Source organism: Carassius auratus, unplaced genomic scaffold (assembly GCF_003368295.1).
Source record: "Carassius auratus strain Wakin unplaced genomic scaffold, ASM336829v1 scaf_tig00215100, whole genome shotgun sequence".
NCBI lineage: Eukaryota > Metazoa > Chordata > Actinopteri > Cypriniformes > Cyprinidae > Carassius > Carassius auratus.
Genome location: NW_020527936.1, coordinates 1 through 21,741, shown reverse-complemented (window position 1 = coordinate 21,741; position 21,741 = coordinate 1). Strand labels below are relative to the sequence as shown.

Sequence of the window (21,741 nt, the reverse complement as noted above, 5' to 3'; positions counted from 1 at the left end):
CTTACTTGTTTATAATTTGTGGTGCCTTTAAATATCCTGTTCCACACATAGTCTCAGTTTGATTACATTTATTTTGTTCTTGGTTATCATTGTTATGTCTGTTTTGCCGTAGGTCCATGGCCATTGTATGTGTAATCATAACACCATGGGGCTGAACTGTGAGCGCTGTCAGGACTTTTACCATGACCTGCCCTGGAGACCCGCGGAGGGACGCAACACCAACGCCTGTAAAAGTATGATCTCCTGCAATGTTCAGCGATGGCCAATGAAATCATGCTCTTTTTTTCATGCTTTTAATTTATTTAAAAATTACTGTTTATGACAAAGTGAATTCTGGTTATAAAGTGTAGTGATATTTATGTCAAAATATAATGAAAATGCACTATTACATTTTACTTGATGGTTTCATCACATGGCTTTGAGTTATTTAATACATATTTTTTTTAATTAAACATAATGTTTTAAATGATCCGATCGGTGACTCAGACTCCGTAATGTGATCTGAACCATGAGTTTTGTGATCTGTTGCACCACTAAAGCCCCTTTCACATTGCACATTGCACATCGGTCCCGGAAAATTGCTGGGTCACCTTCTGTGTGAACACGAACACGTCCCAGGATTGATTCCGGGATCGAACCCGGGTTGGTGACCTAGTAACATTGCTGGTTTCAGTCCCGGAACGAGCTCTTTGTAAACAAAAGACAGAACTAATGCCGTAAAGGGTGTGTCATAGTGATGACGCATGTTATCGTGCAACTCTTTTACCAGGTGTTTTGAAGGAAGATCAACGTTTACGACGAAACAAATATGTGCAAACTGTAATGAAGCAGAGATCAGTTAGTTCTTCACTATCTGCGCTGAAGCTGAGATTGTTCGCCAGCTTTAGTGAAAGTTAACGTGCCTAACGTTTTCGACTCGTACATTACACGTCACGTCCTGATGTCACGTGTCATTACGGGACCATTACGGGTTGTGTGTGAAAGCACGCACATATTCCAGGTAATCACTGACAGTGTGAAAGGGGAAAAATCTAGCGCCAATTGCCAGGACACATTACCCATGTATTTTCCGTAATCGCAGTGTGACAGGGGCGTAATAGTTTACACATAGTAATTCTCGTAAACATGGTTATAGTCTTTAAACTTTCAATTCTATGTTATGCAATCATTACTGCGTTATAGTTTTTAAACATGGCAATTCATTTGTGAAATTATTTCTGCATTATAATTTTTAAAAGTTGTAATTGTTTATAATGCTGGCGTTATAGTCTATAAACATCATAATTCTTTGCTATGCCGTAGTTATTGCATTTTAGTTTTTAAATGTCGTGCAGTTGTTACTGCATTATAGTTTATAAACGTTGTTCTTTATTGTATAACTGTTACTCCATTACAGTTTTTATGTCGTAATTTGTCGTGCTGTTAATGCATTATAGTTTTTAAACGTTGTCATACTTTGTCAAAATTGTTTCTTTGTTACCGTTGTTACTTAATCATCTGCCATTTCTTTGCTTCTTTCACAGAGTGTAACTGCAATCATCACTCTGATTCCTGTCATTTCGACATGGCCGTGTATCAGGCGTCGGGTAACGTGAGCGGCGGCGTGTGCGACGACTGCAGACACAACACCATGGGTCACAAGTGTGAGCAGTGCAAGCCCTTCTTCTACCAGCATCCGGAGAAAGACATCCGCGACCCCAACATCTGCGAGTGTACGTGTCCCCTCTCATTTCCTCTTCTTTCATTTCCTCTGAGGTTTCTTCCCCCTTCAGACGGCCGCTGCTCCTCTACCTGTCTGGTCTAGTTTGTGATGAGAGTCTGGTCTAGGTCTTGCTTTGTTCATCTCTGCTCGTGCAGATTTGGGAGCAGAAACACCTGGGCTTTGAAGTAGTCCGTTACCACAAGGTGAAGCGCCGCCCTTCCTCAAACCACACGCGTCTAGGGTTTCACATTCCTCTTTTGTTGTGGTGACTGAGGTTTTTCAGTTTGAACTCTTTGACCACAAAGCAGAAATGTGGTGTCTGAGTTTTACATCAATCTATGATAATAGCTTAAAATGCAATACAATTTTTTAATATTAATCCAATTATGAACTTGGAGTAACAATAAAAATACTATTTATTTATTTGATCAATGTACATTTCTATGTGTATTTTTAGCATTTCAAACTAGTATTCATTAATAACTTCTAAACAAACATGGGATTAACAAAAAATATGTTTATTAACTAATTATTTTGTAGATATTTAAAAGAATGTTTAAGTATTAAGTATTAATTAGCATTAATTCTGAAAAAAAAAAGAAAAATATATATATAAATGTTAATCTATATATATATATATCAATGTTAATATATTATATTAACATCAATGCACATTGTAGATGAATAAATTCTGTAAAAATGTGTTAACTAATGTTAACAAACTAAATTTTATTGTTGTGTTTCCAGTATTTGTAGTGTGAACAATGCTAAACAATGGAAGTATCTTTCGTGAACTTTGTACTAGATAGTTTTAACAAAATTAGTAGCAAAAAACAGTATCGCGATAAAAAGTTGACACAGAGCATCTTTACTGCTGCAGTGAATTTCCATGGCTCTGTGTGTTAGTTTTCCCAGCTGTCCACAGTTCCTCCCATTGTCTTTAAGTACGCTGTCCGGATTGATCTTTTCCAGCCTGTAACTGTGATCCGGTCGGCTCTCTCAACGGTGGGGTGTGTGATCCGCTGACAGACGTGTCTCTCGGACTGATCGCGGGTCAGTGTCGCTGTAAGCCTAATGTGGAGGGTGAGCGCTGTGACCAGTGCAAACAGGGCCATTACGGACTCAGCGATGACCCTCTGGGATGCCAGCGTAAGTCCATGCCATGCACAATATCATTCATCAATTCATGTGGACATGGTTTTGAAAGATCTCAAATAAAAGTTCCTTCTGTTTTGTTGTTACCCAGCATGCACGTGCAATGCTTTGGGGACGGTTCCAGGTGCAAGTCCATGCGATACAGACTCAGGAAACTGCTACTGTAAACGTCTGGTTACCGGAAGGAACTGTGACCAGTGTCTGGTGCGTCTTCTGCTTACTTGATCAGTTCATTCATATTTCTTTGTGCATTGTGCTTTTATAATATGTAGTATGACACTTTTGTAAATAATTGTAAATCATACAACAGTTTTATTAAATGTGCATTGATACAAGGTGGTAGGACTAGGTTGTTTTCCAGCCACGTTGCTTTGCATTATCTGCCAGCCCAGAATATTAAGGCTCTTGCGTTCATAGGCCTCCTCCACCGCATCCTCCCAGGGCACAGTGAGCTCTATGATGTACGCTGTACGTAGTGAAGGGAACCAGGTCTAAGGTTGATAACTGCAATTTCATCCGGGAAGCAAGAGCTTATGATTTAAGTCGACAGAGAGCTTCCAGTCACAAGCTCCTCTCAGCTGGCCAGTGTTTGGGGTCTTTACCTTGACCCCACGTGCCCCTTCACCCACAAACTCCTTTCCCTTTGCACGATGTCCTAACAGAGGAGGAAGGGAGTTTATGGATGTCTTCCTGTTCTCCAGAAACACCGCAAGACACTTCAGCGCCTGGTTGTGCCTCCAGGTATACCAGCCTTGCATCAGGCTTACCTTACAGCCAACCAAGATGTGTTTCAGGTTCGCTGTTCTTCTCTGGATCTTCTCTGAACCACTGGTTGAGGTTGAGGTACTGGTGAAGGCAGGACATCATCAGTGGTTTGTAAAAGGAAGCTGATCTGGAAGTCTTCCGTGCCTCACAGCTCCTTCCAAGAGAGCTCCACTCCTTCCCACCTCATCCACTGGCCTTGATTTATCTGTGAGGCTGCTTTTGCACATCTCGTTGCTTGCTCTCGCTGGCGCACCTCCTCAACCACCAATTTTCAAGGCTGGACACTGGAAGCTCCAGGACACCTTTTCATTTTAACAAATATATTTATTTATTTATTTCTCCAGATTACTTGCATTCAGTTATTCCAGAATGTGATCATTTGCCTTTAAGAAACATTGCTTACATTTTGCTTCTTGTGAGGTCTGTCGTAAACACTGTGGTGTTTAAATAGTCTTTTAACTCTCTCTCTCTCTCTCTCTCTCTCTCCCCATCTCTCTCCCCCCCCCACCCTCTCCCTCTCTCCCCCATCTCTCTCTCTCTCTCTCTCTCTCTCATAGCCTCAGCACTGGGGTCTCAGTAACGACATGGATGGCTGCAGACCATGTGACTGTGATCATGGTGGTGCAATCAACAACAAGTGAGTAAAACTAGTTCCCGAATCTCTCATTCAAATACATTTTATCACTATTATTATTGCTACCATTTTTAGTATTTTAGAATAATTTACTATTGTTATTAGATCAGGTTTTAGTCCATTTTTGTATGCTTTTGTCATTTGTATTAGTTTTTCTTTTGCTGTAATTCATATTTTTGTATAGCTTTAATCTATTTTTATTTTCAATTTTAGTTTAGATAATTCTAGCATTTATTTTAATTAGGTGCCAAGGCAACATTTGTGTTTTTTCAGTTTTTATTTAAGTTTTTCATCTTATATTAGCTAGTACAAACGACATATACTGACATATTTCTTAAGATTTTTTTAATATCAAATTATTAGTGCTGTCAAATGATTAATTGCGATTAATCGCATCCAAAATAAAAGTTTTTGTTTACATAATATATGTCTGTATACTGTGTATATGTATTATGTATATATAAATACAAAAAACATGCATGTATATATTTAAGAAATGTTTTTACATATTAAATATATTTATATATAATATAAAATATAAGAATATGAATTAATAAATGTATAAACATAAATATTATCAAAATATATATGGTATGTGTGTTTATTTATATATACATAATAAATATACACCGTATACATTAAACAAAAACTTTAATTTTGGATGCGATTAATCGCGATTAATCGTTTGACAGCACTAAAAATGATATTTAAACTTAATATTTATTGCACAATGCACATTTCTCAATTTTACATTTAAAATGTTGTTTGATATAACTTTTAATAAGGATTGTATGATCTCTGTATAATATCAGTCTTTAAATGCCAGATACTTAAAGTGTACCTAAAGTAAACTTGAAATAGTATGCCAAAAGTACAACTGCAGGGTATTTTATTTAGCACATAAATATGAAAAATATGCTTGTAGTATACCTAGCACAAAATAAATCCATCAAATACATTTTCGTTTATATATATATATATATATATTAACATATTTTGTTAACAATAAAAACACCACCCACCACCATTAACCTATGCTGCTTTCTGAGGAGAGCTGTGCTATTACTTTTCTTCATGATCAGAAGTAGATTTTCGACAACACAATTGATTAAAAAAGCTTACATTTTCTTCAGAATTTGAATTTGTATCATCCAATAAGAAAACTGTATTTACATGACTTTCAAAGCCAGGCTTTAACTGCAGTCCAACAAACAGACGGGTGCCGTTTCTCACAGGTTTTGAGTCTCAAGCATTAAATATGTCCTCCAGAGCTATTTTCCTCCAGATCTTTAGGAAGGGCCATTTAAATTTCTTCTTGTTATCTCTTTTCCCAGCTGCTCTCCAGAAACGGGTCAGTGTCAGTGTCGCGAGCACATGTTTGGCAGACGCTGCGACCAGGTGGAATCTGGTTTTTACTTCATCGCTCTGGACCACTACACTTACGAAGCCGAGGACGCCAAGTTTGGACCTGTAAGTGTCCTCATTACCGGCATCTGTCGAAGTCTTTGAGTGTTTGAGTGATGTATCTCTATATATCTCTCTCGGTCGGTAGGGTGTGACGGTTGTCCCGAGACCCAAACCTCAGGACAGATCCCCTACTTGGACTGGCGTTGGTTTTGTGAACGTTCCTGAAGGTGCCTATCTTGAGTTCAGCATCGACAACATCCCCTACTCCATGGAGTATGACGTTATCATCCGATATGAACCTCAGGTGACTTCCTCTAAAGTATAACACTAGTGTGAACATGTTTGAGCAGCCTTGAGTTAAAGGCTAAGCAGAAACATCATTACATCATCTGTTGCTCTCTCATGGCGTGTAGCTGCCAGAGCAGTGGGAGGAAGTGTTGATGACTGTCATCAGGCCTCGCGTCATTACCGCCGACAGCCGCTGTGCAAACACAATGCCTGACGATGACAACCAGGTGGTGTCTCTACATCCCGGATCCAGGTATGAGATCTTAAAATATGGACCACCTGATGCACCTTTCATCCAATAATAACTAGGCAGTATTTGAAGTCATCATGATGTAGATGTAGCACCTTTCATCCAATAATAACTAGGCAGTATTTGAAGTCATCATGATGTAGATGTAGTCCTTAAATAAACTACAACGATTAAAAACAATTGAATTAAAGCTGAAATAAAATAAAACTCAAATATTAGATGAAAAACTACACAAAACGTCTACGAAAATGTGAAATGTTGTTTTGGCAACTAACTGAACTAAGTTAAAGCACTAAAACTACTAACTGTGAAACTTAACTAAAGTAAAAACTGAAATAAAAATGAATTTAACCCAAAAACAAATAAATAAGTAAAAACAACAAAAGTGTATAATCGAATTACTAAAAATGTAACTCATATCAAAAATGTATAAAAACTACAATAATACATAAATAATGAATTTTATCACTCTTTTTTTACAGTAATTATTTATATACTACTGTAGTATTTTTTTATATATATATATTTAGAATTATCTTTTACTTTTATATATTCCATTTTAATTTTAGTTTAAGTTTTAGTAATTTTGTTGTTCTTTTGTGTCGTTTTTATTCGTTTTAGTTTTTTTGACACATTTCTTCATAGAGTTCAGTTCAGTTTTAGTAATCCAGCTTAAACATATTTATTTCAGTCAGTTTCCAAAGCAACATTTTCTAGTTTATATTTTCAAGATTTTCATCAAATATCTATATAATATTTAAATGCAAAAAAAAAAGTCATACAAAACCTTGCATTAAAAAGCTAACTCAATATATTAATAAAAGCTACAATAGTATGTAAATGATACAAAAAAACACTGAAGGCTATTATAGATGAACAACATTTTGCTTATTTTAACCAAATTGAAAGTAAGGTTAATCTCATAATTCCAGAATGTATTGCAACAAATCCAGAGAGGTGTTCATTATAGATATACCTATTTATTGCATTCAAAGCTTAAAGGGTTAGTTCACCCCAATATGAAAATGTCTAATGAACTAAGAGACTTGTGTCTAATAAATGCGTCTTAAAGTCCAGTGCGACTTATATATGTTTTTTTCCTCGTCATGACGTATTTTTGGACTGATGCGACTTATACTCAGGTGCAACTTATAGTCCGAAAAATACGGTATTTGTAAGGCACAGAGTTACTGTCTATGTAGAGCATTCAGAATCAGTTTTTTTGATGTGCCTCTTCAGTTAGGATGCAGTCTAGTTAGGTTTTAAGTCAGATGCGATCACATCAGCAGGATTTAGGTGAAAATTTGCAGCCAAGAAAAAGACCCATTGTGTATAGTCAGTATTGTAGTGATGCATGAAGCACATCAGAAAGAGAAATCACTTTCAAACAAAGCAGATTCTGTTGTTCAGTGCAGCATATCTGCATGACCATCTTGAACCTGTTGCGAAATCTGCATGAGGAAATCTTTCTCCCTCATCCAGAATATTAGAATGTGCCAATTTCTATTGAAAGCACTCGATTCAAGTGGTAAATGTGTCTGCACCTTCAGATGGCGGTTCACTAGGATTCGTTAAGCTGATGTCTTTGAGTGTTAAATCTGAGAAAATGTATTCTCTTGGTTTTGCCCATCAGGTATGTGGTGCTGTCTAGGCCTGTGTGTTTTGAAGAAGGCTTGAACTACACCGTGCGCTTGAGTCTGTCTCTCTACTCGGCTCTCAGCGATGTGCAGTCACCGTACACTCTCATCGACTCGGTAGGCTCACTCTTTTACCCTATTAGACAGACTATATCAGCTGCACTGGAATCTTCAAATGCTGAATGACCGATTTCTATTCTTGCTCTCAGATCGTCCTCATGCCACACTGCAAAAACCTGGATATTTTCTCTGGCTCTGGTTCAGAGGGTGGAGACATGGTGACCAACAGCGCCTGGGAAACCTTCCAGCGCTACCGCTGTTTGGAGAACAGCCAAGCCGTGGTGAAAACCCCCATGACTGATATCTGCAGGAATTACATCTTCAGCGTGTCCGCTTTTCTGCACCAGGGAGTTAAAGGTACCTCCATAACTTCATAATAAATTACCCACCTTAAATATAAAAAAACGACTTTAAACTAATAATATTTCTGATGATATGTGTTAAATCATGTTCTTAGTCTTTCCTTCCTATGAAGAAGGAGCCCAGACAAATGCTGCATGATTTTATGTTGAGTTAAATTCAGAAACATTTTATTGTGTAATCAAAAAAACTAGGGATGCACCGAAATGAAAATTCTTGGCCGATACCGAAAACCGAAAAAGAGAAAACCAAGGCCGAAAACCGAAACCGAAACACCGAAAGAAATTATGCCAATTATTAGTACCATTGCATTTATTGCTATGACCGTGTACTAACTTTACTAAAATTAAGACATTGCAATTGCATGAATTAATATTAAAGTTTCAAAGATAATTACAATTTAATAACTTATTTTTTTTTAAAAACATAAAATACATAATTACAAATGATGCAAATATTTATTAAGCACATTGCAACAATGCACAGTATAAAATAAAATTCAAACAAAAATGTATCCCACTCATGTGTATATTTAATAATAATGTACAGGCCTACTGGCCTGTAGAAAGGTTTTAAAATGAACAGTTCTCTCATAAAAACAAAGTGCATTTAGGTGAAGTGCATTTCAAATTGTTCTCTGTAGGACTAGAAAGTGCATCACTTCTCCAGTATAGGCAAGAGAGTTATCACTTCTGGGGATGGGGACTTCAGACAGTTAACCATCTAGCTGTTTTGTGTGTGTGTGTATGTATATATATATATATATATATATATATATATATATATATATATATATATATATATATATATATATATATATATATATATATATATAGTAGCCTAAGAACAAAATAGCCAACGTATTATTATTATTTGAGGCACTTTCTTGCAGAATTCCACTGAACATATCAGACCACGATGGTGCATGCCACTCATCTGGTGCAAAGACCAGTCTTTTTTTCTGCGCTCTGATCTGTCTCCTGCGCTTGGCGCTTCTCCGTCTCCACGCGGGTTCTCCGCATACAGCGCGGCCTGGATCATTTCTCGTGCGCGCTGCCTTATTTCCGCATACAAGTAATGTTCTTTATAACGCGGATCAAGCACATTCGCGATGAAGTGCAGAGGATCCGACAAGATCTCAGTGAGACGTGTGCTAACAGAATCTATAAGACTGTACTTTTCTTTGTTTTTACTTCGTGGTCCATCTTAATCTCTTTGTTAGGAGACGCTTTAGTGCTGCGAATAAAGGAGTAAGAAGAGAGAGAATGTTCTCACAGGTGTTAAGTGAATGTCGCGTGGAGCTCGTGGTCTAAGCTATGCAGGTGCACGTGCAGGTCGCGGTTTCTGTTTGCGTCATCACAACATTTCGGCCGTGTTGTTTCGGTGATAAAAGTCTATCGGCCGAAAACCGAAAAAGCCATTTTCGGCCGAAAATTTACGGTGGATCCCTAAAAAAACCATACCAATCAGGCTAAAAATGCAAAACCAAAAATCTTTATGCATACTGTGGAACTTTTAATTGTAAAGAAGCCTGAAATACACCAGGACTCTTATTTTAAAAGGCATATACTTTACCATTACTGACTGTTCATTCAAAAAGTTGCAGATAAAATATTTGATTCATTCCATGTTGGCAAAATGAGTCAGAATGCAGATGTGCTACTTTTGAGTTAAAAAAGCTGGTCGAATTTAAAGATTTCGCAAAAATGTGTTCATTCTGGCCTTGTCTAGCAATCCCAAGTGCTCCAAATGGTAATTAAATATCTTTATTTGTATGTTTTACAAATAAATATACACATATAAATAGATAAATATACACATATAAACAGATAAATATACACATATAAACAGATAAATATACACATATAAACAGATAAATATACACATATAAACAGATAAATATACAAATATAAACAGATAAATATACACATATAAACAGATAAATATACACATATAAAACAGATAAATATACACATATAAACAGATAAATATACACATATAAAACAGATAAATATACACATAAACAGAGTTACAGTAATAAATTCTGCCTTAAGTAATAAAACTATTGACATAAAGTTACGATTTATGTTTTTTTTTTTTATTATTGATTGCAAACGTCTCTGAAAGCAAACCTGTGGAATGCACAACAGTTCTGGGTTTTGACTGCATATTTAAGACACCTTAAAATGAGAATTAGAGGTTTGTTATACCAGTTAAGATATTATATATTCTATCTTCAAACTTTCGTGAAGTTTGGAAGTCCTGTAAGGAACTGTTTAGACTTTGTTTTTATCCTCACACACGCTCCTAAACACATTTACATTTAGCACACAAGTGAGTAAAATACACAAGGACTCTTATTTTGAAATGTCTGTGATTTAATATTGCAGACTGCTCATTCAAAAAAAAAATTATATATATATATATATATATATATATATATATAAGCAAAATACCAATAATAAACAGGACAAACGCAAAAAAAACAAAATTCTCCAACTGTAGATTTCAGTCAATCCATTGTCATAAATGCACATAAATTTTTAATTGCAAATGCAAGCGTAATGCCCACACTATACTTTCCAGAATTATTATTTTTTTTTTTTTAATTCTTGTTATAGTATCACAAATAGCATAGTAACTTGATCTTTATGATCTTGCCACTTTGTTTAAAGTGCACACACACACACACACACATATTGTCAGGCTGTCATCATCGCATGACTCTGGCACCGTTCTCTAACCACATAAGAATCCCCTTTTCCCTTTATGATAGACTTCATTCTGTCATCGTTCATTCAGCTTTCATTTTCCTCCGTTCCTGCCTCGTGTCAGAGCTTGTTACATGGCCTCGGGCATAATTATACTGCTTTGCTTGCTTCCTGTCTGAGACTTTACCATTTCATCAACTGTCAGGACAAGAAGAACAGCAAAAGACATGGCTGGAGGCGTGAATCAACGCAATCTTTGCTGACTATAAATATTAGTGTGAAAATGACGACTTTCACATGAAGACATCTTCAAGACATACTTTAAGAAACTGTAACTTGTCAAGCTTTATATGATACAGAATGTAAAATTACAGTCAAACTCCCATCTGGGAAAAGTAGGCCACATTTCAAGGCTACTCTTTAATATGTAGCAAACAAAGTAACATCTCCTGACTCTTCTGGCCTGCACCAGTGACTTCTCTAAGTCTCTTATGTTTTTTTAGGTATTTTGTGGTGAGATGACTTGCCAAAACACTAAGCAAGCATTTTTACGCAGGTGGTTTGAACTCAGAGCCACTGAGGTGTCGAGTTGAGCTCCGGTGAATTACCTCAGTGTGATTTATAAGCCTTGCACATCCACCAGAGAGGCTTTTTTGGGTTTGAGCCCAAGCTAAACTGTATGCAAGCTCCAACCTGCTCATACTGATATTAAAATGTTGTTCGCCAAAAGGCATTTTTACAGCCATGAAATAATATAATGGATAAATGTAGAAGAGATCAACCGATATTGGTTTTTATAACCGGAAAAAACGTTAGTTTTTAACTTCAGTTTGACATGAGGTTTTAGGTGTTGTTTATTCGGTTAAAAGAGTGTACTGGACTAGTTATACATTGTCAGGAAAATAACAAACAAAACGGTAAATAGATTACATTAGAGTTCATTTTGAGTGGCATGTTGTCACAATTATTCATATTTTTGTCGGCCTAGATTATGAAATACCTGATGATTTTAGTCAGTAGCGCATTAACAGACAATGTACAATAGCAGCAAATGACACATACATCTCATCAATAATCTCACTGTCATCCCGAAAAAAATATTATTTCTATACTTTATATAGTATTTAAATGAGTATTAATAATGCACTAAATAGTAAACATTAATTTAATAGCTGATATAGAGTCATTTTATTTCACAGTGAAATATATATCACAATATAGTTATTTTTGCTTTAAATAATGTCTTTATGATATATATAATAATAATAAAAAAAAAATTACCATAGAAAAGTCCTAGTTCTTGTCATCAGACTCAATATCACAAAAAAACTAAAAAAAAACTAAACAAAAACTAATACTAGCCTTAATAAAAAATAAATAAAACCAGCCTGGGGTTAAAACTTAATGACAAACTAATTGCAAGCAATAGGATAAAAAACTACCGCAGAACAGATAAATAAGAAACACTCCAGACATGTATAAAACATTACATATTCTTCACTGTATAAATTATATATTTTTTCTTATTAAAGTTGCAAAAGTAATTTAGTCAAGAGCAGTGAGATTTTATTTTATATCTTTTTTTGTTGTTCGATTAATATGAATGACAAACAGTATGAATATCAGACTGCTGTCACTTTAAGAGCTGCTTCTCAGCTGTTTGCTTTCACTTAACACCTAAATTATTGTGTTTACAAGGATTCTTGAAAAGACGGGCATTTTTGACACATGTATTTATTCGTCCAGGGCCTATAAAGTGACAAAAATAACTCAGTTTGATACTCATTCAATACATGTGCACCAGCCTCTCAGAAACAGTCAAGCATCAAGCAAAATGAGTTCTCTTTTCCTGCTGATCGTTTCAATGACATTAAATCACTAGTAATGTTTAAAAACGAGTGCAAATGATACGTTTTCATGTCGACTTAGCACAGCAACATCACATGAACATGTAACCGCAATAGAGACGATAGTCCAAATCCTTAATTCTTGTAAAAGATATTGGTTGATCTCTGAAATGCGGAGAAAAGTGGGATAGCTGGGTGAAAAACAATCAAATTTGGTAATAAAAAAAATCTTGATGGTAAAAAAGAAACACTTATATTGGTCAAGTTTATTTAGGGTGAATTTAGGTAAATTGTAGCACTTTTTGCCATTGAAATGACTGAGAGGAAATGTCCCAATTACCATGAATTAACTCTATCTTTCGTTCTCTCTCTTCTGTTTCTCTCAGCCTGTCAGTGTGACCCGCAGGGGTCTCTCAGCACGGTCTGTGACCCGAGCGGTGGCCAGTGCCAGTGTCGCCCCAACGTGGTTGGCAGGAACTGCGACAGATGCGCCCCAGCCACCTTCCTTTTTGGGCCGCAGGGCTGCAGGCGTAAGTACAACTGGTCAATAGCATAGACTGCAGCGTGTTTTTATTTCACAAGCATAATAGTGGTCTGTGGTTGGTTTAGCATGTGACTGCAGTCCTGAGGGGTCTGTCCACTCCTTCTGCCACGAGGCCACCGGTCAGTGCGAGTGTATTCCCAGAGCGTACGGGCGGCAGTGTGACCGCTGTCTGCCGGGACACTGGGGATTCCCTAACTGTCGGCCCTGCACATGCAATGGCCACGCTGAGCAGTGCGACCCGCTCACGGGACAGTGTCTGTCCTGCCGGGACCACACCTCTGGACACCACTGCGAGAGGCTAGTCACTGCGTTCTTTCTTCAACATGATAGCGTGATGTTACACGAACGTTTAGCCTTTCATTTATAACATCTCTTCTGCAGGTGTTTGAATGGCTATTATGGTGACCCCGTCCTGGGCTCTGGAGACCACTGCCGCCCCTGCATGTGTCCGGACGGTCCCGGCAGCGGAAGACAGTTCTCCGGCGCGTGTTATAAGAGCCTCGACTCCAACCAGGTGTTCTGCGTCTGCAACCAGGGATATAAAGGTAACCAGCAGCCAATCCTATTTGATTTATAACAGCGTCTGTCGGGAACACTGTGAATTTCGTGTACCTGCTAGAACATGTCGTATAGTTTGCAGTATTTTCACTCAAAGAAATGAAGCCTTGGTGAGTATATTCTAATCAACTTTAGCGGACGATAGTCTATGTGGAAGAATATGGTGATATTAAGTCTTGTAATGTGCAATATGTAATTTTGCAGCAGTGAGAGCTGTAATTCAACACACCTCTTGTGTCGTGTCACGAACAGGTGCCAGGTGTGAAGAATGCGCCCCTGGTTATTACGGAAACCCGTACGAGGTGGGCGGAGAATGCCGGCCCTGTCAGTGCAACAACAACATCGACATGATGGACCCGGAGTCCTGTGACGCCCGGACGGGCGCTTGTCTCAAATGCCTGTACCACACCGAGGGCGAGGGCTGCGACCGCTGCAAGCTCGGTTATTACGGCAATGCACTGACCCAGAGCTGCAGAAGTACGTTCTTGAAGAAATCTTTCAATACTGTGTCTACTGTACTGTACGTTTGAAGTCTAGATAAAGTACCTCTACAGTAAAACAAACTGCATCTAGTAAAACGATGCATTTGACTCCTGGCCGCTGAGTTTCTAATGTTTCGTCCTGGTCTTTCTCAGAGTGTGTGTGTAATCACATGGGCACTGTTGAGGAGATGTGCCCCTCTCCGGGAAACTGTAACTGTGACTTGAGCAGCGGTCAGTGTCAGTGTCTTCCCAATGTGGTGGGCCAGCACTGCGACCAGTGCGCGCCGGACACCTGGAACATGGCCAGCGGGAAAGGCTGCGAGGACTGCGACTGCGACCTCAACCACTCCTTCAGCTCGTCCTGCAATGAGGTCAGACCACATTCACACAAACGTGACACGTTTGGGATTGCAAGAACGTGCGCAGGGATTCATCTGTATTTTTTTTTATTCTCTGTTCTGTAGATTATGGGCCAGTGCTCTTGTAAACCTGGGTTTGGCGGCAGAACCTGCCGAGAGTGTAGAGAGCTGTTCTGGGGAAACCCTGAGGTCAAGTGTCACGGTGAGTGCAGAAAAACTGAACAATACCGGCGCAAGAAATGACCCAGTCCATTGTGATGATCATTTACAATGCATTTAACTTTAGTAATGTGATGTATTTCTAAGGGAGCCAGAATATTCTTTAGAAATAAATTATTAGTTCGCTATTTTGTTCATTTTATTTGTAATATATTAAGACAAGTTTGTTGTGATATTTGTTTTAATATTAATATAAAAGAATGCTTAAAGCTGATCAAAAGTGACAGTAAAGACGTTTAAGATTAAGATTATATTTCAAATATAATGCTGTTGTTTTGAACTTTCAAAGAATTTAGAAAAAAATCATGATTTCCCAAAAAATATATGAGTAATAGTTTCCTGACCACCAAATCAGCTAATTAGAATGATTTCTGAAGGATAATGTGACACTGAAGACTGGACGATGCTGAAAATCCAGCTTTGATCACAGGAATCAATTATATTTTAACATATATTACAACAGAAAACAGTTATTATAAATTGTAATAATATTTTACAGTATTACTGTATTTTTGATCAAATAAATGCAGCCTTGTTGAGCAGGAAGACTTCTTTTGAAAAACATGAAAAATACCTCAATCAGACCCCAAACATATTTACTGTATATACAAAGTATATATATATATATATATATTATATATATATATATATATATATATATATATATATATATATATATACCACATAAACCCAGATAATGTAACTAAACTCATTTTGCTGACATTGCAAACACTGCAGATTTGTGCTGCCATTACCCCAAACCATATAATCTGTAGGCAACCCAGTTTTGTAGGAATGTCTAAGGGAATGGAGACGTCCTCGGGCCACTCTCTGATTCGCCCCAGATGTGCACGACCATGACCAGCTCGTGGTGGGATCTGTCGAAGCCTCGCAATACCCTCTCTACTCCCACAATGCACCTTTGTATTCGTGGGCTTCCCCTTCTGGGGCCATCAGTGTCTGGCGCAGTGCTTCTCCTCAGAAAAGACTCTTTGTCCTCTCTCTGACTGTATTGCGGTTGTGCAGATCATACCATTGGGAATCTATTTGATGTGATGAAGAATTTTCCGGTGCTTTTGAGATCTTAAACAAAGGGAAGTGCAGATTCGGATGGTTTTCTGACTATCTAATGATCTCCTTCAAGATCACTGCGATGCATTGTTTTGTCAGACCTTCTCCCTAATCTCAGCCCAATTAACACATCACTATCAAGGGTGGTGCATGTAAAATATGACCCACAATCAGCATTTACCATCACTTCACAAGCTGGTGAAAGAGATTTCCAGTGAGTAACATTTCAGTCTGTTCACACAAAGTGATATAAACAACTTTTGTGGTACATTATAGAAATGACATGAAGGTAATCAAATGCAGATTTTTTTAATAAGCCATTTGGTCTTAAGAAGAGCAGGTTTTGGCCTCTCTTTGAGCCGATGAAGTGGTGTGTGGATAGAGATCTGTTCCAGCCCCACACCCCTCGGTTTGTTTGGAGAGTCCTGATGGAGCAGGAAGCCCCCTGTGTTCCTCTAAGATCCAGTTACCCCTCTGTAACCCTCCTGTTGACTGGCCCTCAGTACGCTCTTCCCTCTTCCAGCACAGCACTGAGCATTTGTTCAGCTCGAGCTCTGCTTTAATGTGGTTTTCCTGTTAAATACTAGTTCGATAAACTTGTGAAATCCCAAGCTTTACATTTTGTCCAAGCACAAACTGATTTCCTCAGAGATTTTATAGGTTGTACTTTAACTTTTTGTATAATTAGTACAGCTTTTGTGTGCCTAGAGGCGTCATCTGATCCGAATTCTGATCAATTATTGCGCTACATTTACATTTGTTCATTAGTAGACAGTTTTATCCAGGGACTTAATCTTGAATTTATATAATTTATACCTTGAACATAAATGTTTAAAGCCCAAAAGTTCATTAAAAGTTCATGCGCTATTAACCAAACAGTAAAACAAATTTGGTAAAACGTTCCTTAAACTCTGAAAGCCCTTGTGAAAGGAATGATAGCCAGACATAGTTGTGTTCAAAGAATGAAGTTTCCTTCCACGCATTTTTACAATAAGCTTATCTGCATGGTGATGAAAAACAGATGGAAAGGATTGATATATTCAGGGGCGCACATACGTTTTTCGTTCTGGTTCTCACGAGAACGCCTAGAGATTTGGTTTGGAGCTGACACTGCACATAGTGTCACCCGTTAGAGAAACAACTGTAAAAACACAAAATAAAATAATTAATAATAGTACAAATACTGCAATTGTGCTTTATTTAATTAGGTTATTTCAAAAAAATCTAAATAATAAATAAAGTGTGATAATATGATATTATTTTAAAATAAAAAATGAGTATAAAAAAATAGACTTATTTTATAGTACACATAAAAATACAATGCTACTATTTACATTTTCAACATTTTCATATCTAAGAACTTTATTTTGGCGAGTGGCCAGCAAGTTAAGATTATGCGCTGCTGGTTTTAGCACTGCCGATTGAAGCGCGTCAGTGAACGAAATTTCAGTTTCATGTTTTGCGGCAAACCGGCAGCACGAAGCTTAGATTTACGCTTTCTGTTTGAATGGAAATCTTATGCAGTATTACAGTTAGTCAATCAAAAGCAGTGCTTGTGCATTAACAGCCGTCAAAACAATCAGTGGTGGAACTTAATTATCCTGCGCATTTTTATTTTATTTTATTTTTTATTTTTGGTTGTGGATGCACCCCTGCATATATTCCAGCCATGTAAAACGTCTTAAGTCGCTGGGGAATGTTTTTAGCAATAGCCAAAAATACATTGTATGAGTCAAAATTATAGATTTTTCTGTTATGCCAAAAATCATTAGAATATTAAGTAAAGATCATGTCCAATGAAGATATTTTGTAAATTTCCTAATGCAAATACATCAAAACTTATTTTTTGATTAGTAATATGCATTGCTAAAGACTTCATTTGGAAAACTTTAAAGCTTTAAACTTAAACTTTAAAACAACTTTAAACTTTAGATTTTTTTGCAGCTTATTTATTCATAAATCTTAACACTCAAAACTGGTCCAGGGTCACATATTTGTAAATGAAAACCTACTGGCAGCTACATTCAAAGTTACTGCAGGTCTTTAGTTGGTTTGAGACTAAATTTATTGATAGAATTGGATGTTGGGCATGCCCCGGCAACTGCCCTCATGGCTGGTTTACTGTTTACACAGATCTAGCGAATATATCACCAACCCAAGAGTTGGTGCATTTTTTAAGGCATCATTTCCAAGAGCTTGTTAACACCGTCATGAATGTTTAACAGCAGTAAAATGGACTTTGTTATTACAGAAGCACCTCTCGAGTGGTTTAGTCTGGGAGGACTGCGGATCTCCTTCTCGGCTGGCGTGTGATATGTTTTACATCCCCATTCCTTAGCCATATACGTCTATGTAAACGATTGCTGAGTACACAAGCGCACTGCATTGGCATTCACTCTTGTTTTATTGTATGCCTGCTTTTCAAAAGGATGCATTGTAGATTCTCAAGCCTGGCTTTTTAAACAATAAAAATGCAGATGTGTTCCCTTGGGGCAGTAAAAGGCCTATCCTAGAATTTTTGTGTCAATTGCTACTTAAATTAGTTTCCCATCACCAACAACCAAAAGGCTCCTGTGGCCCTGTTCCCGTCTCCAGGCGGTCACATTCATGGCCATTGTCCCCAACAAGAAACATTCCCCGGTGCCGCCTAGGGCCCCCTGCGACTAATAGCAGGGATTAATCCTCCGAGGAAAATTCCCTATCTCTAGACCCTTGTATGCATTAATGGCCTTAGGTGAAGGAGTCTTTTCCTGTGGAATGTGTGTTTAATCACGTCACACTGGAATGCCTTTAAAGTAAACGAACCGTCCCAGACAGGGTCCCCATTCATGTATTGTATGTGTCGCATGTATTGTCCTGAATTCTCCTCGATGGTCAAAAAAGTGGGGTTTCTGGTTACCTATTTACCTGTTAAGACATGCATTCTGTTAAAAATCCTAGTGAGCTACCAACCTACCTAGGCAGCATCATTTTCGTGCCCTCTAATGCCAAAATTAAACTACAAAGTCGGCACAGAAGCACTTTTGATCTGGCATTTATGTCTCCATAATGCTGCTCAGAGGTGGCATGAATGCATTTACACTGCAATTTCAACTGTTACTTTGATACGAGGGGGTATGGTGGGTCAGTGCAGGCATTAAATCTGCCTTTTATACAGAATTATGTCTTTACAGAGACATTTAAGCAGGCACAGAGCAGCCTTAACATGCACGTTGTGTAAAAATGCCTTAAGATCATTTGTTTTGACCAAATCTTTAAGCATCCTTCATGGAGAAGACTCCATGATGCGAGTTTTTTTCTGATTTTGTATTTACGAATTGAATGGATGCCACAACAAAGTCGTAATTATGAATGGGAAACCTTGCAGATGCAAAGCTCGTTTTGAGGCCAGAGTTCATTTAAACGCACCTGACATTATAATTTCCAACTCATAAATGTTACATTTTCATAAGGGCTTGAACGGACCATGAGAATGATTGTGCCATGATTTCTGCTGATATTTCACTGAAAAGTAGTGCTAAAAGTTAGTTCAATCGAATTAAAATGAACTATTTCACACAATATATTTGTGAGTTCTATGCATTTTTTAATGCTTATTAGAGTAGTACATTGTTAGCGTAGCAGTATGCTAATGCCAAACGATTGAAATCAATTGCATGTTACATGAGGAGCACTACTGTTGTATTTTTCAGAATTGCTGCCTGTGTAGAGCATTAAAATCAGTCACTTGAGCTACACATTTAAATAGGAGAGGTATCTTTGTTGCAGTAGACAGCTGGCTTGTTACCTAGGCTTCGGAATAGAGCTAAACAGGTATGTTAAAAATTGAATATGAGAAATAGATCGTTTGACTGGTGAAAATGGTCTTGATGAAGGTTAACAAGGCCATTACGACTAGAGTTTTCTGAGGATGAGTATGTTTGTTTAAGGGCCTCATGGTAAGTCATTGCTAACTTGGTGTTTGCTAAGTGTCTCGTCTGTCATTGTGGGGCAGTTATTGCCTTTTGTTCACCAAACACTCGCAGTGCAATGCAGCACTAAAGTATGCAAACAATCTTTTCCTTCATCCTTCCACTCCCACCACATCGCCCTGACTCCATCGCTCACTCGTTCAACTCCAGCCTGATAAGGTCACAGTAACTCAGAGTTTGCACTTGTTGACAGAAAATGTCACAGTCAATGAACAGCTGTTTTAAAAATCTTGGTTCATTTCTTTTAGCCTTCCAAATGTTATTTTCTGTAGAAATGTGGCAGAGCAATCTACCCAAGTATAGGAAATATAATTACTGAATCACCATTTTGCCAATGCTTTTATGCAAACCACAGCACATAATTATTTAATACTAACTTAAACGTAGTAATTTCAAGGTTGTTTTTATTTTTTTTTACTTCTATTATGAATGCCAAAGTTCTACAAATGTGTAAATTAATTGTTAATGATTTGTTGATATTATTATTATTATTATTATTATTATTAAATTTTATAAATTAAAAAAATACTTTTTACCCAATAATTTTGTGTATTTTAGGCTTTTAGTAGATCTTTGTTAACTCAACAACATGCTTAACTTTAAACCAATGTGATTTTTTGTATTCTCTCTCTCTCTCTCTCTCTCTCTCTCTCTATATATATATATATATATATATATACTATATTATGACATATTTTATTACTATTTTTGATAAGACTTTCTTTAATTTTCTGTCAGGTCATTTAATTCAGTTTAATTTGAGTAATTTGCTTATGTGATTTTGTATTTTTATTTTATTTTCTTATTTTCATATATAATATTACCATTTAGGTTTAATTTATTTTTATGTTTTAGCTTCAGTGCTATTTTATTTTTCATTTATTTCCGGTCAGTAATTTGAATGTTTCAGGTTTTTTATATATATCTTATGTGTGACTACAAAACCAGTCATAAGGGTCAGTTTTTTCGAAATTGAGATTTATACATCATCTGAAAGCTGAATATTATCATTAACTAAAACTAGTAAAAATATTTCTGTTAATGGAAATGAAGCTGAAATAAAATACACATGTGACCCTGGAGCATAAAACCAGTCTTAAGTTACTGTGGTATATTTGTAGCAATAGCCAAAAATACTGTACAGTTTATGGGTCAAAATGATAGATTTTTCTTTTATGCCAAAAATCATTATGACATTAAGTAACGATCATGTTCCATGAAGATATTTTGTAAATTTCCTACTGTAGATATATTAAAACTTATTTTTTATTAGTAAAATGCATTCCTAAACACTTCATTTGGACAACTTTAAATGCGATTTTCTCAGTATTTAGATTTTTTTTTTTTTTGCACCCTCAGATTACTGATTTTCAAATAGTTGTATCTCGGCCAAATATTGTCCGATCTTAACAAACCCATAAACCCAAATCCCATACATCAATGGAAAGCTTATTTATTCAGCTTTCAGATGATGTATAAGTCTCAATTTCGAAAAACTGACCCTTAAGACCATATATATTTTATTTCAAGCCTCATTTCCATTAACAGAAATATTTGTAATAGTTTTAGTTCATGATAAGCATGCATTAAACTTCAGGTCCTGTACTTAAACCTCAGTATTCCTGTATATTTTCAGCATGTGATTGTGACCCAAGAGGCATGGCGGAGCCAGTGCAACAAGGTCACACCTGTTTTGCGTGGAAGGTGTTTCCGGGCCTCGA

At 36.9% G+C, this 21,741-nt stretch overlaps 1 protein-coding gene across 1 annotated transcript in view; it reads left to right on the top strand.

Moving 5' to 3' along the window:
* The window catches only part of LOC113093583 (laminin subunit beta-1-like), a gene marked incomplete at its 3' end in the record, with an annotated part of 28,981 nt that extends 7,247 nt beyond the window's left edge, over nucleotides 1-21,734 (top strand). Inside the window, 19 exon segments of the mRNA XM_026259278.1 lie at nucleotides 113-233; nucleotides 1,524-1,712; nucleotides 2,675-2,851; nucleotides 2,949-3,061; nucleotides 4,180-4,259; nucleotides 5,591-5,726; nucleotides 5,809-5,967; nucleotides 6,077-6,204; nucleotides 7,835-7,955; nucleotides 8,048-8,255; nucleotides 13,203-13,346; nucleotides 13,426-13,657; nucleotides 13,742-13,905; nucleotides 14,171-14,395; nucleotides 14,554-14,771; nucleotides 14,865-14,961; nucleotides 21,657-21,681; nucleotides 21,683-21,703; nucleotides 21,705-21,734. Coding sequence (XP_026115063.1) covers nucleotides 113-233; nucleotides 1,524-1,712; nucleotides 2,675-2,851; nucleotides 2,949-3,061; nucleotides 4,180-4,259; nucleotides 5,591-5,726; nucleotides 5,809-5,967; nucleotides 6,077-6,204; nucleotides 7,835-7,955; nucleotides 8,048-8,255; nucleotides 13,203-13,346; nucleotides 13,426-13,657; nucleotides 13,742-13,905; nucleotides 14,171-14,395; nucleotides 14,554-14,771; nucleotides 14,865-14,961; nucleotides 21,657-21,681; nucleotides 21,683-21,703; nucleotides 21,705-21,734 — 2,588 coding nt within the window.
* Nucleotides 21,735-21,741: the final 7 nt, after the last annotated feature.